This window comes from Sinohyriopsis cumingii, chromosome 1, assembly GCF_028554795.1.
Source record: "Sinohyriopsis cumingii isolate HCF-2022 chromosome 1, ASM2855479v2, whole genome shotgun sequence".
NCBI classification, from domain to species: domain Eukaryota; kingdom Metazoa; phylum Mollusca; class Bivalvia; order Unionida; family Unionidae; genus Sinohyriopsis; species Sinohyriopsis cumingii.
Genome location: NC_142961.1, coordinates 78816591 through 78839068, shown reverse-complemented (window position 1 = coordinate 78839068; position 22478 = coordinate 78816591). Strand labels below are relative to the sequence as shown.

The window sequence follows — 22478 nt, the reverse complement described above, 5'->3', positions numbered from 1 at the left end:
ATTAAACTAATGCTATAATTATTAATAAACTAATGATGCTAACTAAATAACAAACTGATGCTTCCAATTGAATAATAAGTTAATGCTCCTAATTGATAATAAACTAATGCTCCTAATTGATAATAAAGTAATCCTCTTAAATGATAATAAATGAATGCTCCCAATTCAATAATAAAATAATTATCTTAATTGATAATAAACTAATACTCCTAATTGAATAATAAACTATGGTTCCTAAGTGATAATAAACAAATGCTCTTCACTGATAATAAATTAATGCTCCTAGCTGATAATAAACTAATGCTTTTAACTGATATAAACTAACACTCCTAATTAATAACTGCTCCAAATTGATAATAAATTAATGCTCCTAACCGATAATAAACTAATGCTCCTAACTGATAAATGCTCCTAAATAATAACAAACTAATTCTCTTAACTGATAATAAACTATGACTCTTAGCTGATAATGAACTAATGTTCTTAACTGATAATAAACTAATGTTCGTAACTGGTGATAAACTATTGTTCTTAACTGATAATAAGCTATTGCTCTTAACTGATAATAAACTATTGCTTTTAACTGATAATAAACTAATGCTCTTAAATGATAATAAACTAATGCTCTTAACTGATAATAAACTACTGCTCTTAACTGATAATAAATTATTGCTCTTAACTGATAATAAGCTATTGTTCTTAACTGATAATAAGCTATTGCTCTTAACTGATAATAAACTATTGCTCTTAACTGATAATAAACTACTGCTCTTAACTGATAATAAACTATTGCTCTTAACTGATAATAAACTACAGATCTTAACTGATAATAAACTATTGCTCTTAACTGATCATAAACTAATGCTCTTAACTGATAATAAACTAATGCTCTTAACTGATAATAAACTAATGTTCTTAACTGATAATAAACTAATGCTCTTAACTGATCACAAAATAATGCTCTTAACTGATAATAAACTAATGCTCTTAACTGAAATAAACTAACACTCTTAACTGATAATAAACTACTGCTCTTAAGTGATAATAAACTATTGCTCTTAACTGATAATAAGCTATTGCTCTTAACTGATAATAAGCTATTGCTCTTAACTGATAATAAACTAATGCTCTTAACTGATAATAAACTACAGCTCTTAACTGATAATAAACTATTGCTCTTAACTGATAATAAACTATTGCTCTTAACTGATAATAAGCTATTGCTCTTAATTGATAATAAGCTATTGCTCTTAACTGATAATAAACTACTGCTCTTAACTGATAATAAACTATTGCTCTTAACTGATCATAAACTAATGCTCTTAATTGATAATAAACTAATGATCTTAACTGATAATAAACTAATGCTCTTAATGCAGTAACACCATTCAGTATCAGGGCAATGCATGAAAGCATAGCTCAATCCCACAATGTAGCTAACATGTTAAAATATTATACCTAGCATAACCAATGCATGCCTAACAGTCCATGACATCAATGCAGATGTAGAAAGATTATCTTCTATGCTGTAAAAAGCTAAAGATCTTTTGGGAAGTGTGAACAACAGTACCATCCAGTCTGATGAGTGCAAAGATGTACTCTAATGACTTGTACCATCTTCAACACACACACACACACACACACACACTAAATTAACTACTGACAGCAGCAAAATCTGCATTTAGTTAAGATTGTATTTCACTTTCAAATGGATTTTATAAACAAAAACTTCAAGTATATTTGTTATTATTTAATGTTTGTGTTATTCTGATCATCTGAATGTGTACATATGTGCACATATGCATGTGGATGTGTGGTGACAATATTTTACAAAGCCAAGCAATAGTACATGGATCATGGCTTGCAGATTTCCCACTCAGTACCATGTACATGGATACTGGTGGCAAAGGATTAAATGTGCACCATATCTAGTGGATGTCCACTCAATCAAGTCTAAGTCCATCAGATTTTATTGCCATCATAAAGGGTTTTATGGCACCCCTCACAAATTTTATTGCATTTGTCCCACAAGTCAACACTCTAAAACATATCATAGACTCCCAGACATTGTAAACCCAACCACAACTGGTGTCAATTACATATTTTTACCTCTACTTCTACAGTAGTAATACTGCTTGTGGTATTTATCAATCACTTAGCTAGAAATAGGAATATAAAAACGTGTGAAATATATTAAAGAAATGTTTTAATCTCAGCAGAATGACTGAACATGCACCAGATACATCCTAAGTACAATGGATAATGTACATCCCTATTTATTGATTACAAGTACCTGCAAGCTTACACACATGCAGAAATTTACATACCATTTTGTGACTAGTAGTACCTTCTTTTTGCTTTCTCAATCAATGAGATTTTTATAAAAGTTCTTAAGTACTGGTTATTTATTTGTCTTAGTTTCCCTATAATTTTCTTATTATTTTCATGATCCACTTAAACAGATTATTGGATGTAGTACACAAGTAAACTAACAGACCCATCTTATCACAGATGCATAAGACATTCATTTAAGATAACTTTTATTGTACTTAAAGGAACAGTGATTTCAGTTTGACAACTTCAAAGACACAAACAGCAATAATAATCAATAATAAGGTTCGAGAATGAAAATAAACTTTATGACTAAATAACTATGACTACTGGAGATTACAAATGAATGCTGTACTATTTATAATGTTCATGTCATGTACATAATGACATGTCATCATTCTTTCTAAAATTTATTCAATGAGAATATTGTGGCTTCATATGTTACAATAATAAAAAAGATACACAAGGTATGCTGGGAAATATTCTTCTGCAGCGAACACCATAAAAATAGAAAATTAGTTATTATAGGAGCATGACAATTTGTAAATGTGGAATGTGTCTACACCATATTGGAGATTGCACTATATCAGTGGCCATTCATGTCCTCAACTATGTCATTTTCTGGAAAAAGTTTTAACTCTGTGTCATTTAATTAATGAATCTATCATCAGGCACCAGCAAAGGAGTGACATTCTTACTTTAAAGTTAGCTGTGACATATATTTTAGTTTCCTACCTTTGTAGTCAACAATGGTCAGCAAGAAGAAAATGTACTTAAAGTTCCTAGCAGATGCTAAAAGGTGCAGAGTTGTTTTTAGCACTGACATTTCAAATAAATTGTTTCTTGTCATGACGAAACCAAATGTTAAAACTATATTTTTAATGTTGGAATTGTAATATGGATTGAGAAATGCGAAGAGGTTAACTTGTGATATTTTCATGTTTAATTGGCTTTAAGTGGTATATGCAGCAAACCATACACCAGATTAGAAAATACCATTGCCTAAGTGCCTGAGACAGCCAAAAATTAATGCCAGGCAAGCATGTTTCCCAGTATGGAAACCTGGTTGAGCAATTTAAAGTTTTATTAACAAAACTGTAATGGAATTTTATGTGTTTCCAGCGACAAACACTTCATAATTAATATGTCATTCTGGGTATACACAGCTGGATGCCCAAATTATCCACATATAATTCCATAGCCGAGTGTTTGAAGATTGCTGTCAGTAAACAGTCACACTAGTCCTTGTATATCAGCTACTCATTATCTGATTAAATAATCACGGTCCATATACTGTGTTCTTAGCCCCACCCCCATGGGTCAACCCTTAAAGAAACAAGACTTGTTCATCTTCCTTTTGTCCTTGTCAATTCAGCAATAAATAGTAGTAGATACATATGATCTAGTATTACACATTCTCATTGGTCTGGTAGATACCTATGATCTAGTATTACACATTCTCATTGGTCTGGTAGATACCTATGATCTAGTATTACACATTCTCAATGGTCTGTTGAAGAAATGATTGCTCACTTTAGAGCATGTGACTGCTGTTTCTGCTGGCTAACTTTACTACAAGAATGTGGCAAGTTTAAGTAATCAAACTAATTGCAATTGTTGCTGCATAATATACTGGTTTGTGACTAAACAAAAATCCCAGCTGAAAGGTTTACAATTCCATGACAGTTTAAACACAGAATTAATAGTATCTGATTATCATGAAGGTAAACTATAAAAATCTAAATTCAAATAAAATATACAATATGGAAATGTCAAATTCAAATAAGTAAATAAGTGTGTAAATTTGTGTGACACTTTTCCATTCACAAGACTAAAGGTGAATAACAAGTATTGTGTGCAATTAGGACTATATATATATATATATATATATATATATATATATATATATATATATATATATATATATATATATATATATATATATATATATATAATTACAAATATACACAAGACAACAGAAAGTGCTAACCCTGGATTCTATAGGAGAACACTTGATAATAGTAGGCAGAATTAGCATTTAATACAAATAATACTATCATACAGGTTAGAGAATTTTTAATTTGTACTGTACAGAGATTCAAACCCAAGTCCGCATGTAAACAGCACCCATCGCCTTGCCTGTACACACCAGTCCATATTCCATCACAACTAAGCACACATCATCAAAAATGAGTCGGTGTTATATCCAATTGTGTGTAGCAGACACACTCACATGGCGACCTAGTAATTATTTCTCATCTATCTACAATCATTTTGGATTCCTATGTTAATTCTACCTACTATTATCAAGCATTCTATCATAGAATCCAGGCATAGCACTTTCCATTCTGTTTGGTGCATATTTGTAATTCTCTATAATTAATCCTATGTACCTTGATTTCTTTCATAGGAATCTGGAATGAGGACAAAAACTTGTTTTCCCATCAGCACTAACTTTGTTTACTGGCAACACCCTTTTCTACGTCCTGTGTACATGTATATCGTTAAATATTTCACCTTTCATTATTACTGCTTTAAGTTCTACTTTAGAGTCCATAGCTAGTCTAACTGAGTTAAATTGAGCAATTATGGACACATTTTCTGTACATACACATTGTTTGGGTTGATCTGATTGCCATTATGTAAATCCACAATTACCATTTTGTGATGGACCACAGTGTGGATGGACATTTCCACCATAGAAACATGGATTTTCCTAAATTTGCTATGTACTCTAAGTCTGTTAGTAATTAATAATTCAAAGAAATAATTTTATTTTCTTTATTCAAATTTTAATTTCCTGTCATTTTCTAAAGGGTTATATGAATAGATAAGTGAAGCAAGTAGGCAGGCAAAAGTAATGAATAAATGCATTAAGTATATCCTCTTGGTCAAAGGAGATTTTATTTTGACATGCATCAGTTATTGTGTTAGGGCTTTTCCGGTAAAATGTACTTGAGACCCAGTGAAGGCACTTTTAATATGGAATATTCACCCATAGATACAATTTAAAATTTTGTATCATTTTCGTTTGAACAATTAACGTTTTTAAAAGTGGCTTTTCCAAGTATTATCTGTGTTTAAATGGACCAGCCCTTAATCAGTTTTGCCAATAAAATCATGGCATATTTCTGCATTTTTTGGACATTTACATCATGATTTCTTGTGTGCTCCCTAAGCCTGCTCCACATTTCTAAGCTGACTTTTGCCATTCACAGTTGCTGGTCGTCAGTTCAGATCACATACTTCTTTTAGTTTTCCTAAGGTATATGCCCTTTTAAAAGACAGCTTGCCAAATTATTGGCAAAGTCTTGGTCACCTACAACAGCCATTGCAAAATGTCTGGCATACTCATGGAGAAAATCAGGAGAGGTTCCAAGTACATCAGAGTTTGAGTTACCTAACAAGTTGTCAATCTGCTGTATGTCACCTTCACTGTACTCTCAATTGTTACAATTTAATTCACTCCCCATATCACTGGTGAATAGAATGTGATACTCCAAAAACAGCTATTTTCTGTTGCTTATGGCTGGCATTGTTATGATATGATCTGTATGCTTCTGATGTATGGCCATGTCACCACCCCAAAACTAAATTTGAAAAGAAGCTGGTCTTACTCCCTCAGCAACCAGGGATATTAATCCCATATTTTCTTGCTTCTGTTGTGCAACAACTGTATTCATAGTTTTATGAAAACAATTGCATCAGATGTTTGGATTGTACCTCCCTCACCCCCACACACCTGAATTTCAACCAAATTTGATGGTAATGATGATGATGTCACAGTAATGCTATTGCATGGTGTGATATCTTAATAAAACCTGCTGTGAATTTGTCATCTACTTTATGAGTATACTTCTACCTCAAAACAAAAGATCGTTTTATGGTGACTGAAGAGCAGCATGCTAATAAATACTATGAATGGCATATGTACCTTGAGTACATAGACAATCAGTAATCTAAATTACTTGACATATCATTCTCAAGCTTGGTCTTGATCTCTTTGCCATGACCTCTATGCCATGACCTCTATGGTTAATGATGGTGACATCAAAACCTCAAAACAAAGTATTCTACCCAATGCCACAAAAAAATCATTGTGCAGGTTGTATGTGTTAACCCGTTACCTCATACAGCATAGTTACAAAGTGCAGCAAGCTATAAATAGAACACGTTACCTATTCGACTCCATAAGCATAGGCCTGCCTGTTAACTGTTAATCAATGTAGTGTATGTTATGTTTAACAGCAATTTTAACCATTTTACATTTTTATTACACATCTATTATGTGTGAAAAATTTAAGAGTCAAGTCCAATTGTCATAGCTGTGTAATTATTTTTCACAGAAGAATTTTTTATGTGCTTTCAAATCTTGAGAGAACTCGTTCATCATCAAGTCACTGAGGCCGTGTGACCAACCGTAGCTGCCATTTCTCATACTCGAAATTTACATGTTTTTAGTCTGCGTCTACATCATTAAGTCATCTGAATTTGACAATTTATAAAAACTAATTGCTGCCTACATCAATATCAGAGCATTAACCTAAGTTATTGAATCTTTCATAGTTGTGATTCTAATCGTGAAAACTTTGTAAGTACTGAATGAAATCCGCGACCTCCATTTTGGAGAGTGGAGATTACGACCCAGTTACTTTAAGTAACAGATATTGACCAGAGCATAAACAGTGACCACATGATCCGACGTAATTGTCATTCGCAGAAATAAATGTAGTATCTAATAGGGTTTTTCCCCGATGGTGGCAATACGAAAACCAGCTTAAAACGGCTGATGTTTACAGCAGGTGTCAAAAGGCGCTTCCAGGCAAATGGAGTAGAGGCATCAAAAGGCGCTTCCATGCGAATGGAGCAGAGGTGTCCAAGGACACTTGCATGAGGTAAAGGGTTAAAAGAGATTTATGTGTCAGAAATGAGATGATTAAATTTTATTTTAATTTTACATCTAAGTTCGAAGAGTTAGGCCAGAAATGCTTAAGCCCTATCTTGGCTAGGGAGAGAGATTTATTGGAAACTGTTTACTCTTTTTCTTGTGCACAGCATGCACTCACCTGTGAACAACTTAAGAACTTGGATCTTCCACATTATAATGCATTGGCCCATACAAGATTTTGCTGTTTTGCCGTAGGATTTCAAGTGCAGAACACAGATCCTTCTGAACCAATGGATTATGTCATGAGAGATCTAGGACTACTGTATTTGCAACTGAAGCATGCTATAAAACTCAGGTAAATATGTTGATTACTATTACCCTTTTTCATCTCACAAGGATCTTGTGTGTAGGAGAAGCAAAAGCCAGTCCTGTTCCCTGGGGGCCAGTGCTGTGGTGCCAGATATTCCATAAAATCCTCTGCCAGAACAGCTCTGTGGTATTCCTGTATTGGCTCCAGTTTGAACCACTCTGTGAACTTGATGTTCTTCTGGGAAAATAGAGCATATAACACTTTTCACATTTTTGTTGATTTGTAACACAAGAGTATCTCAATAGGACTCATTTTAGAATGGCTGAAAGGAATTTCCATGAATCCAAGAATATCTCGATGGGACTCGTTCTAGAATGGCTGAAAGGAATTTCCATAAATCCAAGATAAACTGCTCCTTCTTTTTAACTGACTGTTGAAACTATATTTTATATTTTTGAGTGATAACAACATTTTCAAGAATATGGTGGCCATCTTAAATTTAACTCATATATAACCTATTATACCTCATAAGAAAACCCCTTTGATATGCCATCCATTCTGAAGGTGTAGCAATGTCAAGATTTTCTTGGTAACCATACTGGATATAAGATCAGCACTATCTTCAGTTAGGTCCAACTAGATATCATAATTAGTCTTTTGATGAAAACCCCATGACCACTGATTTAGGATCATTGTTTAAAGGACTGTTCATTTTTTTTCTAGCAATTGTTATAACTGATGGCAAATCAGCAACATTTGTATAAATTTGAAAAACCTTATTACCAGAATAGTTTGTATCGAATTCGGTAAACTTATGCTTAGCATTCTTGGAGAAATCATTTAAAGTTTGTTTAGCTTTGCTGATGGCAGCCATATCTGATGGCCAATTGTCATCATTTGTACTGATCTGAAAGCCCTTAAAGCCAGGATGATTTCTATAAAGTCTGATACAATTCTGTTGAGCCATTTTTCAAATGCTGCATAAATGCTTCTTGATTTTTGATCTTTTGCAACAGTAGCCATAGTTGGAATAATTTTTACAAACCTGAAAATCCTCTACTGCTGAATGCTGTCAAATTTGGTCATAATCCTCTTCTGCTGAGCAAATTTTGTAAAAACAAAAAGGTTGTTAAAAGGTTTTTCTATTTTTAGCAAAGTGACCATAATTGATTGTGGGTCAGCATCAGCTGTATAAAGTTGGGAGACCTCTATGCCAGGATGTCTTGTGTCAATCTGGTCAAATGCTGTGGTATTAGAGAAATATGTCTAATAAAAGGTTTTCATTTTTTTGCAAGAATGGCCAAATTTGCTGGAATATTAGCATCATTCTGTATTAGTTTGAAACATCTTCATGCCAAGATTCTTTCAGCCAACTATGGTCTAATTTTATTCAGCAGCTTTGGAGAAGAAGTCATTTAAATGTTTTCTATGTTTGTTAACATTTGCCACATTCGGCTGGAGGTCGGCATCATTTCTACTAAGCTGATATATATATATTAGCATCTAATGCCACCATAGCACAAAAATGCATACATGTATATGGTGCCAATTAAAACCGAGGTTCTAAAATTCAAAAGTGAAGAACTGCAAAACACTTTAGGAATATAAAGCCTTCCAAATAAATGTAAATTCAACATACAAGATAAAATATAAAAGGTAAAAATGCAAAAGGTATTCAAAATAAAAGATGATGGTAATAGGTAAAACCTTGAAAAACTTTTTATGGTCCAATTTTTTATACCAACCACATTTTCTCAAATGGTACATCATAATGCCTTTTCTTCATCAAATTCAAATCAAAATACTTCTGCCACTCTCTGATGATGGGTTTTTGTTGTTCTCAAGCCTGTTTGCATATTTTTTAATCAACATATTTTGCCATGTACAAAAACCATGCTTATTTTGATAATATTTAATTTCAGAATGTGGACTCTTCCATTAGGAAATGGGTGAGTACAGGACAGCTTTCATTGCTTTATCTGCCCTTTCACGACCTTAATACCAATGTGACTAGGCAGCCAGAGTACAGATTTATTATTTTTGGGAGATTTCAATGTGTGTGTGTGTGTGTGATTAGGATTTTTAATGTAGCTTTAAAATATTTTCAGTCATATAGCTACAATGTCTGCAGTGTGGCAGTTTATAGTGATGTCTAGTACTCGGCATCATGCCGCAGACATGTAGCATCATGTCCTACACAGTCACATTATCCTGACACAAGGTAGACCAGTCCTAACACTAACTTCTTAATGCTGAGCGCCTAACGAGGCAGCTGTTAGTACCATTTTATTAGTCACTGGTATGACTCAGGATTCGAACCTGCAACCTCCCGAATCCAAGGCGGATGCTCTAACTATTAGGGCACCAGAACGGTCACTTTATCTGGTAACCAGTTCGAGATGGTGCCACAGGATATAGTAAAGTCTCCAATTTTTTACCCTTCTGTGCACAGGGACAAATGCCCATTATAGGCGCCTCAGATTTCAGTGAATTTACTCTAAAGAATGAATGGATCTGTTCTGGACTTTTTAAATTCACAAAAGCCAAATATTATTTTGGGTAGTTTTGATAACCATAGTGGTGATATGGGAATACAGGATCTGCAATATCTGTAACACTGGAATGAAATTTGGTTTCTTAGTATACAAGGTCTGTATTCTGGCCTAAAGATGATATCATATACGTGACTGGATGGATCAAAAGATAGTTTGGTAGCATGCTGAAAAGACAGTTTCATTGTCTGAAATAAAGTGATTGTTCATTCACTAAACAGAAGCTTGCTAAAAAAGTTTTAATGCACCCAGATGGAGTCCAAGTTCCTGACTGTATTGGACCAAGCATCTGCAGGTAAGATTTACAGGCTGATCCAAACACAATCAAGCCATAATCAAGCTTAACTCTTACTAATTAAATGTATAACTGGAGCAAGCCCTTCTGATTTGCACCCCAATCTGTGTCTGCCACAACTCATATTAAATCCAGGGACTTTTGACACTTGACCCTGAGGTAGCTAATATGTGGAAGAAAACTAGCCATGAAAATTTGGTCTCCTCCACAAGAAGTCACGACATTTTTTTAAAATAAAGTGAAACAATGGAACAGTTTTTAAAGTTTACAATATAATGCTTTGTGCGCGAACATCGATAACCCAGCATCATCCAGAAGATTTGGAGCAAAATAAAATCACGTGATGAATAGATCATTTCGCCGACAATATGATCATTAACATGGATAAAACTCTAGTGTACTTTGATCACATTCCTGGATGGACTGACTATAAGATGGGCGTCAAAAGTGTGAGAATTAGCAAGACTAGTGCAGATTTGAAAACATCTGACTTTTGTCCTTGCAGTTTCCGCTTCAGGTGGTGTCTTGTCTCTAACATTTTTTCACAATATGAGAAAGCTAAAAATATATTCATGTACCAAAAGAATAGATCGTACGTGTGCAGGAGAAGGGTTGTGTTGTTGAGATGCTGCTGCAGTGGATTGAAGAGTTTTATGTCAAGTATACAGTTTTATATTTTTTTAAATAAAATTTCAGTTGGAGTGCAATTTCCGACATGTAATTTTCGAATGATTTAAATGGTGTTCCACAACTTACGACTAAAAAAAACCAATGTGTCCCAGAACATACAGTGCACACAAAAAATTACTTTTAAAATTAATTTATGGTGTCCCAACAAATACGGTGTCCCAACATATACGGTAAATACGGTAGTGAATATCTCCACAAACCACCTAGTGTCTCCACAAAGCACTTAGTGAGTATCTCCACAAACCACTTAGTATCTCCACAAACCACTTATTATCTCCACAAACAACTTAGTATCTCCACAAACCACTTAAAGCAAATAGTATTTCCACAAACCACTTAGAGCAAAACAGATTATCACAATGAGCTTTGCTGCTGCTCTACAATCAAATTACCTGAGTTAAGTTTTTTTTAACTCTTTGACTCTCCATCCAAGCCATGATGTGCTTTAGCTATCCCAAAAGATGATAGCATCAAAAGCTCTTGATTCTCATCACTGATCCAAATGATAAACATTAGTATGTGATTTGTACCAGTATGATGAGAAAGTTGCTGGCAAATGGCTCACCAAAAAGAAGGTCCTCAAATTACTGGGATCATAAATATTTTGTACAAGACACCAGGTACTTTCTGCAATTACTGCCGATTGTGGTAAAAATCTGCTGGATGTTCATTATCTTCATCAGTATCGACTGAGGCCTTGACCATGTAGGTAATACTGATGGGAGGGCATTCCAACAAAGGCACAAAAAAAATTATCTTTTCAATTGCTGTCTAAAATTAAATTCCATTCTTTTCCATGCTTGGATCAGATCGTTCAGGTAAGTTCATGTCACCCCCTTATTGACCAGGGGTTGGCCCCATCCCGTTTTCTCTGTGTCCACGGATTTAACATTCTGTATGCAGTGATGATGCCAAATCAGCATGCATAAAGAAATAATCTCCCTGTATGATATGCTACTGGGGTCAGCCAAATCATGGCCAGCATGAATCATGGTCTGGCTGTGGAATGCCAGTCCAGCAATGTCAGTTGTTCCAGGCTGGATGGTTCCAATTGTGATGCCATTTGCCATGTACTGGAATCATGAATCTGACTGGTCCAGTTGGTCTGTTAGGTGACATGCTGTTTGCCAGTCGAAGATGATAGATTCATGATTCAAGATGACAGATTCATGATTCAAGATGACTCAAGATGACAGATTCATGATTCAAGATGACAGATTCTGGAGCAGCTGATAAACATGAGAAATGATATGTATCTTGTCCAACCAGCCAAGTCAGAAGTTAGTCCTGCATGCCTAGTCTTGATGTTCCTATGTCCATCCACCGGATGGGATAGCAACTCATGCCCATTGGGCTTCTAGACCAGGCTAAAAATAGCCCTAGTTATGTGCAACTCATTCATCAGATATTTCTAGATGACAGAGACTGCAATAGTGCATTCATCATACATGATCCCAACAGAGCTTAAATGGAATCGCTTGGCATGGCTTCGACTGGATCTGATGTGATAGTAGCTGTAGGTACTGTTTTAGGTACCTTCATCTGGGGTATGGGGCCCCGAGTGGACGAGTATGGATAGCATCATGTCTAGTCAATGATTCCTTGTTCAGATGACTGCTTAATACTTCATGCTCAGCAGATTTTATACATTACCATTTTTTTGCGGCCCATCAAATTGCAATTTCAAAATGTTGGACAAATTGCACATATGCTATATGAGTGTGAGGAAAAACATTTTGTGCAGGCAAATCATGTCTTGTTGACTTCCATGACATTAAAGCATCTGTATGTCTTGCACTTCATTGACTTCTGTGCGATGAAAGAGAAAAAAGAAACGTGCAGACAAGAAATATACAAACTGTTCAAATAGGAAAATGAGACAACCTAATAAGCACACAACTGACTTAAATTTAACAGATCAATACAACAGTGGAATCTTGACTGTTACTGACTGATATTACAGGTGCAATAATGACCAGTAAAAATGCTCATAAATATGAATACATTCACTGGGAAAATAAATGCAAATCTTATATATACCAGTTATATTAACATTCTGACTGACTATACCACTAAAAGAAAAAATGCTGGATGATCAAAACTGATTCAAACTGCAGTTGTTTGTTTCGAGGAATTGTTAACATGATGCAAGCAAAACTTTAAACTGGTAACATTCAGGATAAGGGCAGTAACCTAGTGGTAACAAGGGTAGTTAATCTGTAAGAGCTACTTCCCTTTGACTACAGAATATATATATATATATATATATATATGTGTGTGTGTGTGTGTGTGTGTGTGTGTGTGTGTGTATGTGTGTGTGTGGTCTTTCAGTGAGGGTTGTATTAAGAGGTAGCAAAGAGTAGTTTCCTATTATTTTTTTATTGGGAAATGTATTTGACACAGAAATTATATATGTGTATTATGTCCAAGTGTTATACATGGTCATTTGGTGGAGCTCTGAACAGTTTCCAAGTTATGACCTAAAGGGACATCCCTACACCAGGAACTGCACTGGATGTATGTCTGATTTCTTCTCCTCATATCTTATATGTTGGCAGGGGACCTCAACATATTTCCTAGCCATTACCCAAGGGCAACATTCCTCCAGCTAGGAGTAAAACCTAAGGGTGTCATCAAAAACCTGGTTATATATGTTATGTCCCTGACCTTAAAGACAGCACACGCCAGCTTTCAGATATATACCTAAAACGCTGAGATTTTTAAAACACTTCCCCACCCATTGAGCTCCACTCCCTGGGATCAAATTTATTAAATTTTAAAACTGTTATGCACATCTACTGACTTACCCCAATTATATTCAGTATTTTCAAGTCTGTACCCTCCATGGAGATACACTACATTACTAATGGCTGTTTTAAGTCTGTACCCTCCATGGAGATACACTACATTACTAATTGATGTTTTAAGTCTGTATCCTCCACGGAGATACACTACATTACTAATGGATGTTTTAAGTCTGTACCCTCCATGGAGATACACTACATTACTAATGGCTGTTTTAAGTCTGTATCCTCCATGGAGATACACTACATTACTAGTGGATGTTTTAAGTCTGTACCCTCCATGGAGATACACTACATTACTAATGGATGTTTTAAGTCTGTACCCTCCATTACTAATGGATGTTTTAAGTCTGTACTCACCATGGAGATACACTACATTACTAATAGATGTTTTAAGTCTGTACCCTCCATGGAGATACACTAAATTACTAGTGGATGTTTTAAGTCTGTACCCTCCATGGAGATACACTACATTACTAATGGATGTTTTAAGTCTGTACCCTCCATGGAGATACACTACATTACTAATTGATGTCTTAAGTTTGTGTCCTCCATGGAGATACACTATTTTACTGATGGATGTTTTCAGATTGCATTCTCCACGGAGATACACTACATTACTAATAGATGTCTTAAGTCTGTACCCTCCTTTTCTAATGGATGTTTTAAGTCTGTACCCACCATGGAGATACACTACATTACTAATGGATGTTTTAAGTCTGTACCCTCCATGGAGATACACTACATTACTAATGGATGTTTTAAGTCTGTACCCTCCATGGAGATACACTACATTACTAATGGATGTTTTAAGTCTGTACCCTCCATGGAGATACACTACATTACTAATGGCTGTTTTAAGTCTGTATCCTCCATGGAGATACACTACATTACTAGTGGATGTTTTAAGTCTGTACCCTCCATGGAGATACACTACATTACTAATGGATGTTTTAAGTCTGTACCCTCCATTACTAATGGATGTTTTAAGTCTGTACCCACCATGGAGATACACTACATTACTAATAGATGTTTTAAGTCTGTACCCTCCATGGAGATACACTAAATTACTAGTGGATGTTTTAAGTCTGTACCCTCCATGGAGATACACTACATTACTAATGGATGTTTTAAGTCTGTACCCTCCATGGAGATACACTACATTACTAATGGATGTTTTAACTCTGTATCCTCCATGGAGATACACTACATTACTAATTGATGTCTTAAGTTTGTGTCCTCCATGGAGATACACTATTTTACTGATGGATGTTTTAAGATTGCATTCTCCACGGAGATACACTACATTACTAATAGATGTCTTAAGTCTGTACCCTCCATTACTAATGGATGTTTTAAGTCTGTACCCACCATGGAGATACACTACATTACTAATGGATGTTTTAAGTCTGTACCCTCCATGGAGATACACTACATTACTAGTGGATGTTTTAAGTCTGTACCCTCCATGGAGATACACTACATTACTAGTGGATGTTTTAAGTCTGTAATCCTCCATGAAGATACACATTACCAATGGATGAATGTTTGGGTGAAACAAAAAAGAAAGCAAACAAATATAAAGATGAGAAAGACATGATAATGGTTGCATTTTAATCTAAAAGTGCATTACCAGGAGGATTTTGTTCACACAGTATATATTTATATAATCAAAATATTATTGCTGACCTTGTTATGGTACGAAAACCACCATATAAACAAGAGACCCTTGGATGGACTGATGTTCTACTGGCTGAACTGTTTCCAGAGAACTCTCCGCTTGGTGTTGAAACCATCTCTAATATGCCTGCACAATAACAAGATTTTCAAAATGGCCATAAAAGGTAACTATACTGATGTAACATCAATACCATTTTCATTTAAGATGGAGAACACCTCATAAAAAACCTTTTGGGTATGACCATCCATTCAGGAGCAGTGATAATAAAAATGCCAAGATGGCCATGATAGTTGCTATAGTGGATATGATATCAGCACCATTTCGATTTAGGACCAATGCGATCTCATAAGAAGCCATTTGGTGAAAACCCCAAAGTCAATATGACAATCCATTTGGAAGGAGCAGTGTTAACAAGATTTTCAAGCTGGCAATTATGATGGCCATTTTGGATAACAAATCAGCAAAATTTTCATTTAGAACCAACTAGACATTATAAGAAGTTCTTCTGATCAAAACCCCAATATGACCATCCATTCAGTACATGGTTTCTGTGGGTCCATACTGAATATCCAAGCAGCACATCTTTCATTGGGACCAACTAGAACTTAGGATGAATGTATGTGTAATGTATCAAGGGAATCCTCCTGTTAATTTAGGAGAAGCAGCAATAATACTCATGCTAACAGACAAATGGATGATGACAACAAGCTTTCTCATAATTCTTCAAGTCTAAAAACTTACATCACGCAATTATTGTCATCATTCTTAACACCTCTCTTTTAAACTTTATTTTTTTCACATTATGTAAAATCTTACATATGTTCTCCAAGATGGGATTACTAACGTCCTATCAATGTCTTTTGCAAAGGCAAGGCTTCCTAGAAAATGATCTGCTTGATTTCCAAAACGACCTGGAAAAAAAGAATTTTATGGTAATTTTTCAAACAGATATAGCTATTCATAATATTCAATTAAAGTGATTTGCATTCCAATAAAATTGGATCTTGGCATAACTTGTCATTGTTATCTTAACAGTACATGTACAGTGTTCAAACATCGATGCCTTTGCTTTGTTAACTTATGAACTCTTCCAACTATGTTTCTAACAACTCCACATCAAAAGTTCATAAGGAATTATTTCTTGGAATAAAACAATATGTATTGATGAGAAATCAATAACACCCTGACTTTACCTGTCAAATAGAAATATCCTAGTGTATGCCTGACTACCTCTCAAACAAAAATATCCTAATAAATGCCTGACTACCTGTCAGATAGAAATATCCTAGCGCATGCCTGACTGCATGTCAGACAGAAATATCCTAGTGCATGCCCCGACTACCTGTCAGATAGAAATATCCTAGTGGATGCCTGACTACCTGTCAGATAGAAATACCCTAGTGTATGCCTGACTATGTCAGATAGAAATATCCTAGTGCATGACCTGACTACCTGTCAGATAGAAATATCCTAGTTTGCCTGACTACCTGCCAGATAGAAATATCATCAATATCCTCCTGCATGTCTGACTACCTGTCAAATAGAAATATCCTAGTGCATGCCCTGACTACCTGTCAAATAGAAATATCCTAGCATATGCCTGACTACCTGTTAGATAGAAATCTCTGCATGCCCTAACTACATGTCAAACAGAAATGACCTAGTTCACCACTTGTCAGATAGAAACATCCCTGTGCATGTCTGACTACCTGTCCAAAAGAAATAACCCAATATCATAATACATGCCTGACTACCTGCCAAATAGAAATATAAATCATGCCTGCACTGACATAATAACTGGGAAATAGAAAACGATCAATTGCTAATCATAAAATCACAAAATCACAAATCATACAATCCAATCAACAAAAATTAGTTAAGTGGAATGCAGTACACATGTTAAATGATGCATGTTGTGCAAAGCACAGCACCTATTGTACATACTCACTTGTAAGTCAAATCCAACTTCAAACTGCAAAGACCCAGATCTGCCATCACATATTGTGCTTGTACATTTGGATCTATTCCATTTGTTGTAGTAATCAGCTGAACAAAAAACACAATCTGATCTTCCAAACATTATGAGATGAAAGAGTATGATCTCTGTTGTTTGCAGCGGTATTGAACATATCATTGAGTGAGTATGAAAGATAAATCCCAATCTGTGCCTACCTCAAACTTTAATAGACCAGCCCTGTCAGGCTCTCTACAAGCATACAAATTATTATTACTTGACAGAAATACAGTGTGACCCCGCTATAACATGGTAGTTGGGAGCCACAGAACCTGACCTTGTTATAGACCGAACCGTGTTATAAGCAGCCAGTCAGTTAGCTGAAGAAATGATGCATGTACCCAAAAGAAATTGCAGAGGGGGGTTAGGTAATAAATGCGGGCAGTAAAATATGTGCTTCATTGGCACAGTTAGCAATGCATATTAAATGAGAACTACACCTGTAGTGAAAACAGAGAAGGCATATATAACAGTTTACTTTATTTAGAGAAACACAGATTGGTACATATACATGAATACTGTTTAGATATACATGTCTAAGGTATAGCATGAATAGAGTATCAATACTGTGTACTCACACGCTAATCTCATCATATACATTGAATCCACAATACAAGTGATTCCATCAAAAATATATACACATACAGATTTAAAATATTCAATAATTTTGTCAGAGGTCATATTGGTCTGAATTCAGTGGAAAAACATAGCACAATCACATAATGAATGATGAAGCACATTTACTTTTCAGTACGTCCCAAGTCAGTAACAGTTAGTTTGCGTATTAAACTGCCATTGGTAGCATTCATACGCATAAACGTTTTCCCTACAAAAAGGAATATTTCACGGCACAGTTAACGTGTTCCAGTCACATTGGAAAATGCAAAAAGCCATCAGATTCCATTACTTTTATTTAAGTTTGGTACTGACTTCCTTTAAAGAAAAGTTTGCTTGTATTGAAGATTGTAGTCGGCTTATTTTATGAAGGGTGCATGAGTTATTGAAGTCACCGCTAATGGACAGCTTGGGAGAGCCAAACAAATACCTGTTTCTTATTGTGGCGGCAACATCAAATAATTGTACTGAATGATTGAGACTGACTTTTTTTCTCCATTTGCTGAGTAAGTTTTCATAACAATTTGTGCTTCAAAGGTAATCTGTTTCCTTTGAAATTTCAGCAAATTATTTTATCTAGGTACATTTTTAAAAAGGAATTAGCCATTGTTTGAACTATTCTAGTTACTCTTCCTCCCCGCCTATTGAATAAACCAATAAGATGTATTTTTATTTTTTATTTTTACATTTGTGGTAGCAGCGTGATGCTGCCTTCCACGCATGTGTCAGAAATTTAACAAAGAGTCAACAGACAATAGAGACACAGGTGTTCTGGTCTGATGACAGGGATAATTACAGAAAATATGAGTGTTCTGAAGGATTTAATTCTGAATAAAGAGAAGATGAATTTTACTTACCATCCACATACAAATGTCAGTCTTTGTAAATACAGTGAAACCCTGCTATAATGTGATAATTGGGAACCAAAACTGGATCGCGTTAACATCGGGGTCGCGTTAATGTAGGGTTTTACAGTATTTTACTTTTTTCTGAGAACAAATCATTGGCACATATACATGTATTCATGACTAATGCATATGATGAATAGGGTATCAACACCGTTTTCTATCGTGCCGTCATGGCATGCAGTTCTTCCATAATACATGTAATTCCATTGAAAAATTACACACAGATTTACAATATTCAATAATTTTGCCCCAGATCATTGTGTCTGAATTCAACGTCTAATATACAGCATGAACAGAGTATCAACACCATTTACTTGCCGTCTGATGTTGTACAGTCGGGACTTGCAATTAATTCATAATACACCGCCCCCTCGATAACTTGCGCCCGGATAACTCGCGATCCCGCTTATAACGCGGTGTCCGTCTTGGCTCCCGATTTTTCCAGAGAAAATGTATTTAAAATATCTTTAAAATATGTTGAACGTGAAAAAATTACGATAAGAATTGATAAATTAAACCTTGATACATTGCTCGTTTTATCATCGAAAATGGTGATTAATGCCCGTAAAAATATAATCCATATTTTGAAATTTGCAAGTTCTAAAGAAGAATTAATTTCAGAGATCTCGAAAATGCTTAATTACGCATATTTGGACGCCAATTTTTGATCTGGGATGCAGAAAATCACTGAGGCGGGAATCTTCCGTACGCATGTAATAGGTGCGCGGAAAAATTCAAAGATTTGCCAGTCCTGTTTCAGCCACCTGCTTTGTGGGAAAATGTGTTGATCAGTTAACTGTGCTGATATTTACAATGACAGAATTCAGTGACTGAAAGACTCTTTGATGTACTGTTGCCATTTTATAAGAGTACATTAAAAAAAAAAAAAGAACATAATGTAACAGCTAGGCGGCTAGTTCAAAAGCTTTGACTAGCGGCCGAGTGAGAAAATGTACTGATATTTAGTGACTGAATTCAGAGGCAGAAAGACCCAGTTTTAAAATCCTAGCGAGACCTCTGTTTAAAGATATCATATTATGTAAGTTTTTATGATAAATAGTTGTCAGTATACTGTAAATAAACAGTCTGATGAAATAGCGATCAATGAAAACTTCTGGTAAATGCTAACAGGTGGCAACAGAGAATGAAATAAACACCAATTAAACATCTTCCTGTGTGAAAGTCACGTTCTAATCCTTTAATTCCGTTTCAGTGTAAACATTATAATCACAACATATTCTGTTCATTGAAAACATGAAAAGAGTCAATCGACCGTCACATCGAAACCCGTGAGTACTTCTGTGAGAACCTAATTACATGTACATGCCGGCTTTGTTTTGATCAACAACTTGGGGAAGTGTTTGTTGCATTAAAAACAAAAATCGATTACAAGAGACCTCGGGTGCTGGATTAAGGGTCTTGGAGCTGCCTTTGACGTAAAGCAAAACAGTAACAGAGACAACGACGATGATAGTGACTTCGAATGTTTCAGTGAAACTGATGTCATTAATGCCGAGGCTGTTTGGGAGAAATTCATACAGATTCATGGTCCTGAGATGGGCGTTTCTCTTGATGATATGGAGGAGTGGATTTGTGATGACAATGATTGCCCCACAGCCGAATACATGTCAGATGAAACTATAATTATTTCTATAGTGAACAAATTTGCAGCAGAAGAAGATTCTAACTGGAGTAACAAAAGTGTTGAAAGTGATGCAGACGCAGATGTTGCACCCCCCACCCCTCTGCACAGGAAGCAATCAAATATTTTGATATTGCCATAAGGTGGCTGGAGACCCAAAATGTTGACTACGTAAAGCTCATGCAGTTGAGAAATCTGAGGGATTTTGCTCGGCGGCAGAGAAACCAAGAGTAACACACACACACAAAAATAACTTTTTTTTTTCAAAAAGTGAATTGATATTTGTCAAGCGTGGCACAAACGGCAAGTATTAACTTGTTCTAATTTACGTTGTTTTAAATTTGTAGACCAATTAAATATGTTAGTACTGATTAACCCTTGTTTTTATTGTTCTCCATTTTACTTCTATCACATTCAAATCTATTTATCTATCTATCGTTCAATCGACACTGTTTCTCGAAAAGAGTCGATCTTTTGTATATAAAAAAACATCTAATTTGGATCAAACAATAAAACTAGAATGTATCCAATTCAACAAAAAAATTAGTGACGTAGTACACTGTGTGAAGTGGTACACATGTTAAGCGAACGGAAACCACGTGGAATAATGTTTTTGATGATCGCCTCAATATACTGTAATTTATCCTGAAATTAATGTTGTCCTATGAGGAAATAATAAAGTACACCGTTATGAAGAGATATTTATTAACAGTTAATCTCAGAACGATTATAAAGTGAGTATTCAACAGTAAAATCTGCCTACCCCCCCCCTTATTTCTCCGTTATGTCGTCAATCACTTTATTGGTTTTGGGCTTATTTTATAGGTCCCTCGATAACTCGCGCCTCACTTATAGTGCGATGTTTCTGGACCCCGATGTGCGCAAGTTATCGAGGGAGTGGTGTATATGTATTTCCACTGCAAAAATTGCATACAAATTTAACTATTCAACAATTTTGTCACACATCATTTTGTGCTTGAATTAAACGGGAAAAATTAACAGCAAAATTAGGTAAAGAAAAACTAAGCACGTGCACGGTTCAATAAGTTCCAGGGTCTATAAACAGTGTCTGTACAAATTTCATACTGCTAAAATTTTCTCATATGTTTCCGTGTACATTTATCCATTTCAAATTCCAATAATTAATGCTTGTACGCCTAATAGTTTAAATGACTACAGCAAGAATAATTAACAATCAACATATGCTTTCAGCGTGCATATAACTTTTACTTCAGATTTTGTGAAAATTGAAAGAAACGTGAAAACTACTACTTTAATCATTGTGCAAAGTGCAGAGAACGACTTGCGTTTGTGAACTTGCTTTTCCAAAATGGTAAAACATTTTTATAAAAAATAGGAAATTAATAACTTGTTCATAAACAAACACCATACCCATGTAAAACTTGAGAACTAAGCGCAGTAGGCCTGCAATAGTCACTAGTCATTTTTATAAAAAAATTAAGCTAAATGCATGTACAATTTCATACCCTTTCAATTTCCAGCTAATAAAGCAGACATTATTTAATGATCAAATGATTGCATCGAATAACACCGTCAAGCACAGCAAACATGTTGGCAGCTTTTGTTTTTTTTAATGTTTATTAAATTTTGAGAATCTTTGTACCTGGAGCATGTCATCCAGGTACACTGCCATCATTGTCGATGAAGTCGACCAGAACAGGGTTAAGCCAAAATCCATAACCTTGGTAGAAACCCTGAGGCTGAAGTTGAGTCCAAAGCATAGAACT

The 22478-nt window shown here is 35.1% G+C and overlaps 1 protein-coding gene across 4 annotated transcripts in view; it reads right to left on the bottom strand.

The window, feature by feature from the left end:
• LOC149807182 (GDP-fucose protein O-fucosyltransferase 1-like) overlaps nt 1-22478 on the bottom strand; it is a 151214-nt gene that overhangs the window by 31859 nt on the left and 96877 nt on the right. For all 4 annotated transcript variants that reach the window (XM_089963221.1, XM_089963212.1, XM_089963205.1 and 1 more), the window contains 2 exons: nt 16368-16462; nt 7598-7766 (listed from right to left, as the gene is read on the bottom strand). In XM_089963221.1, the coding sequence (XP_089819347.1) occupies nt 7598-7766; nt 16368-16462 (264 nt within the window). The remainder of the gene's footprint in view (nt 1-7597; nt 7767-16367; nt 16463-22478) is intronic.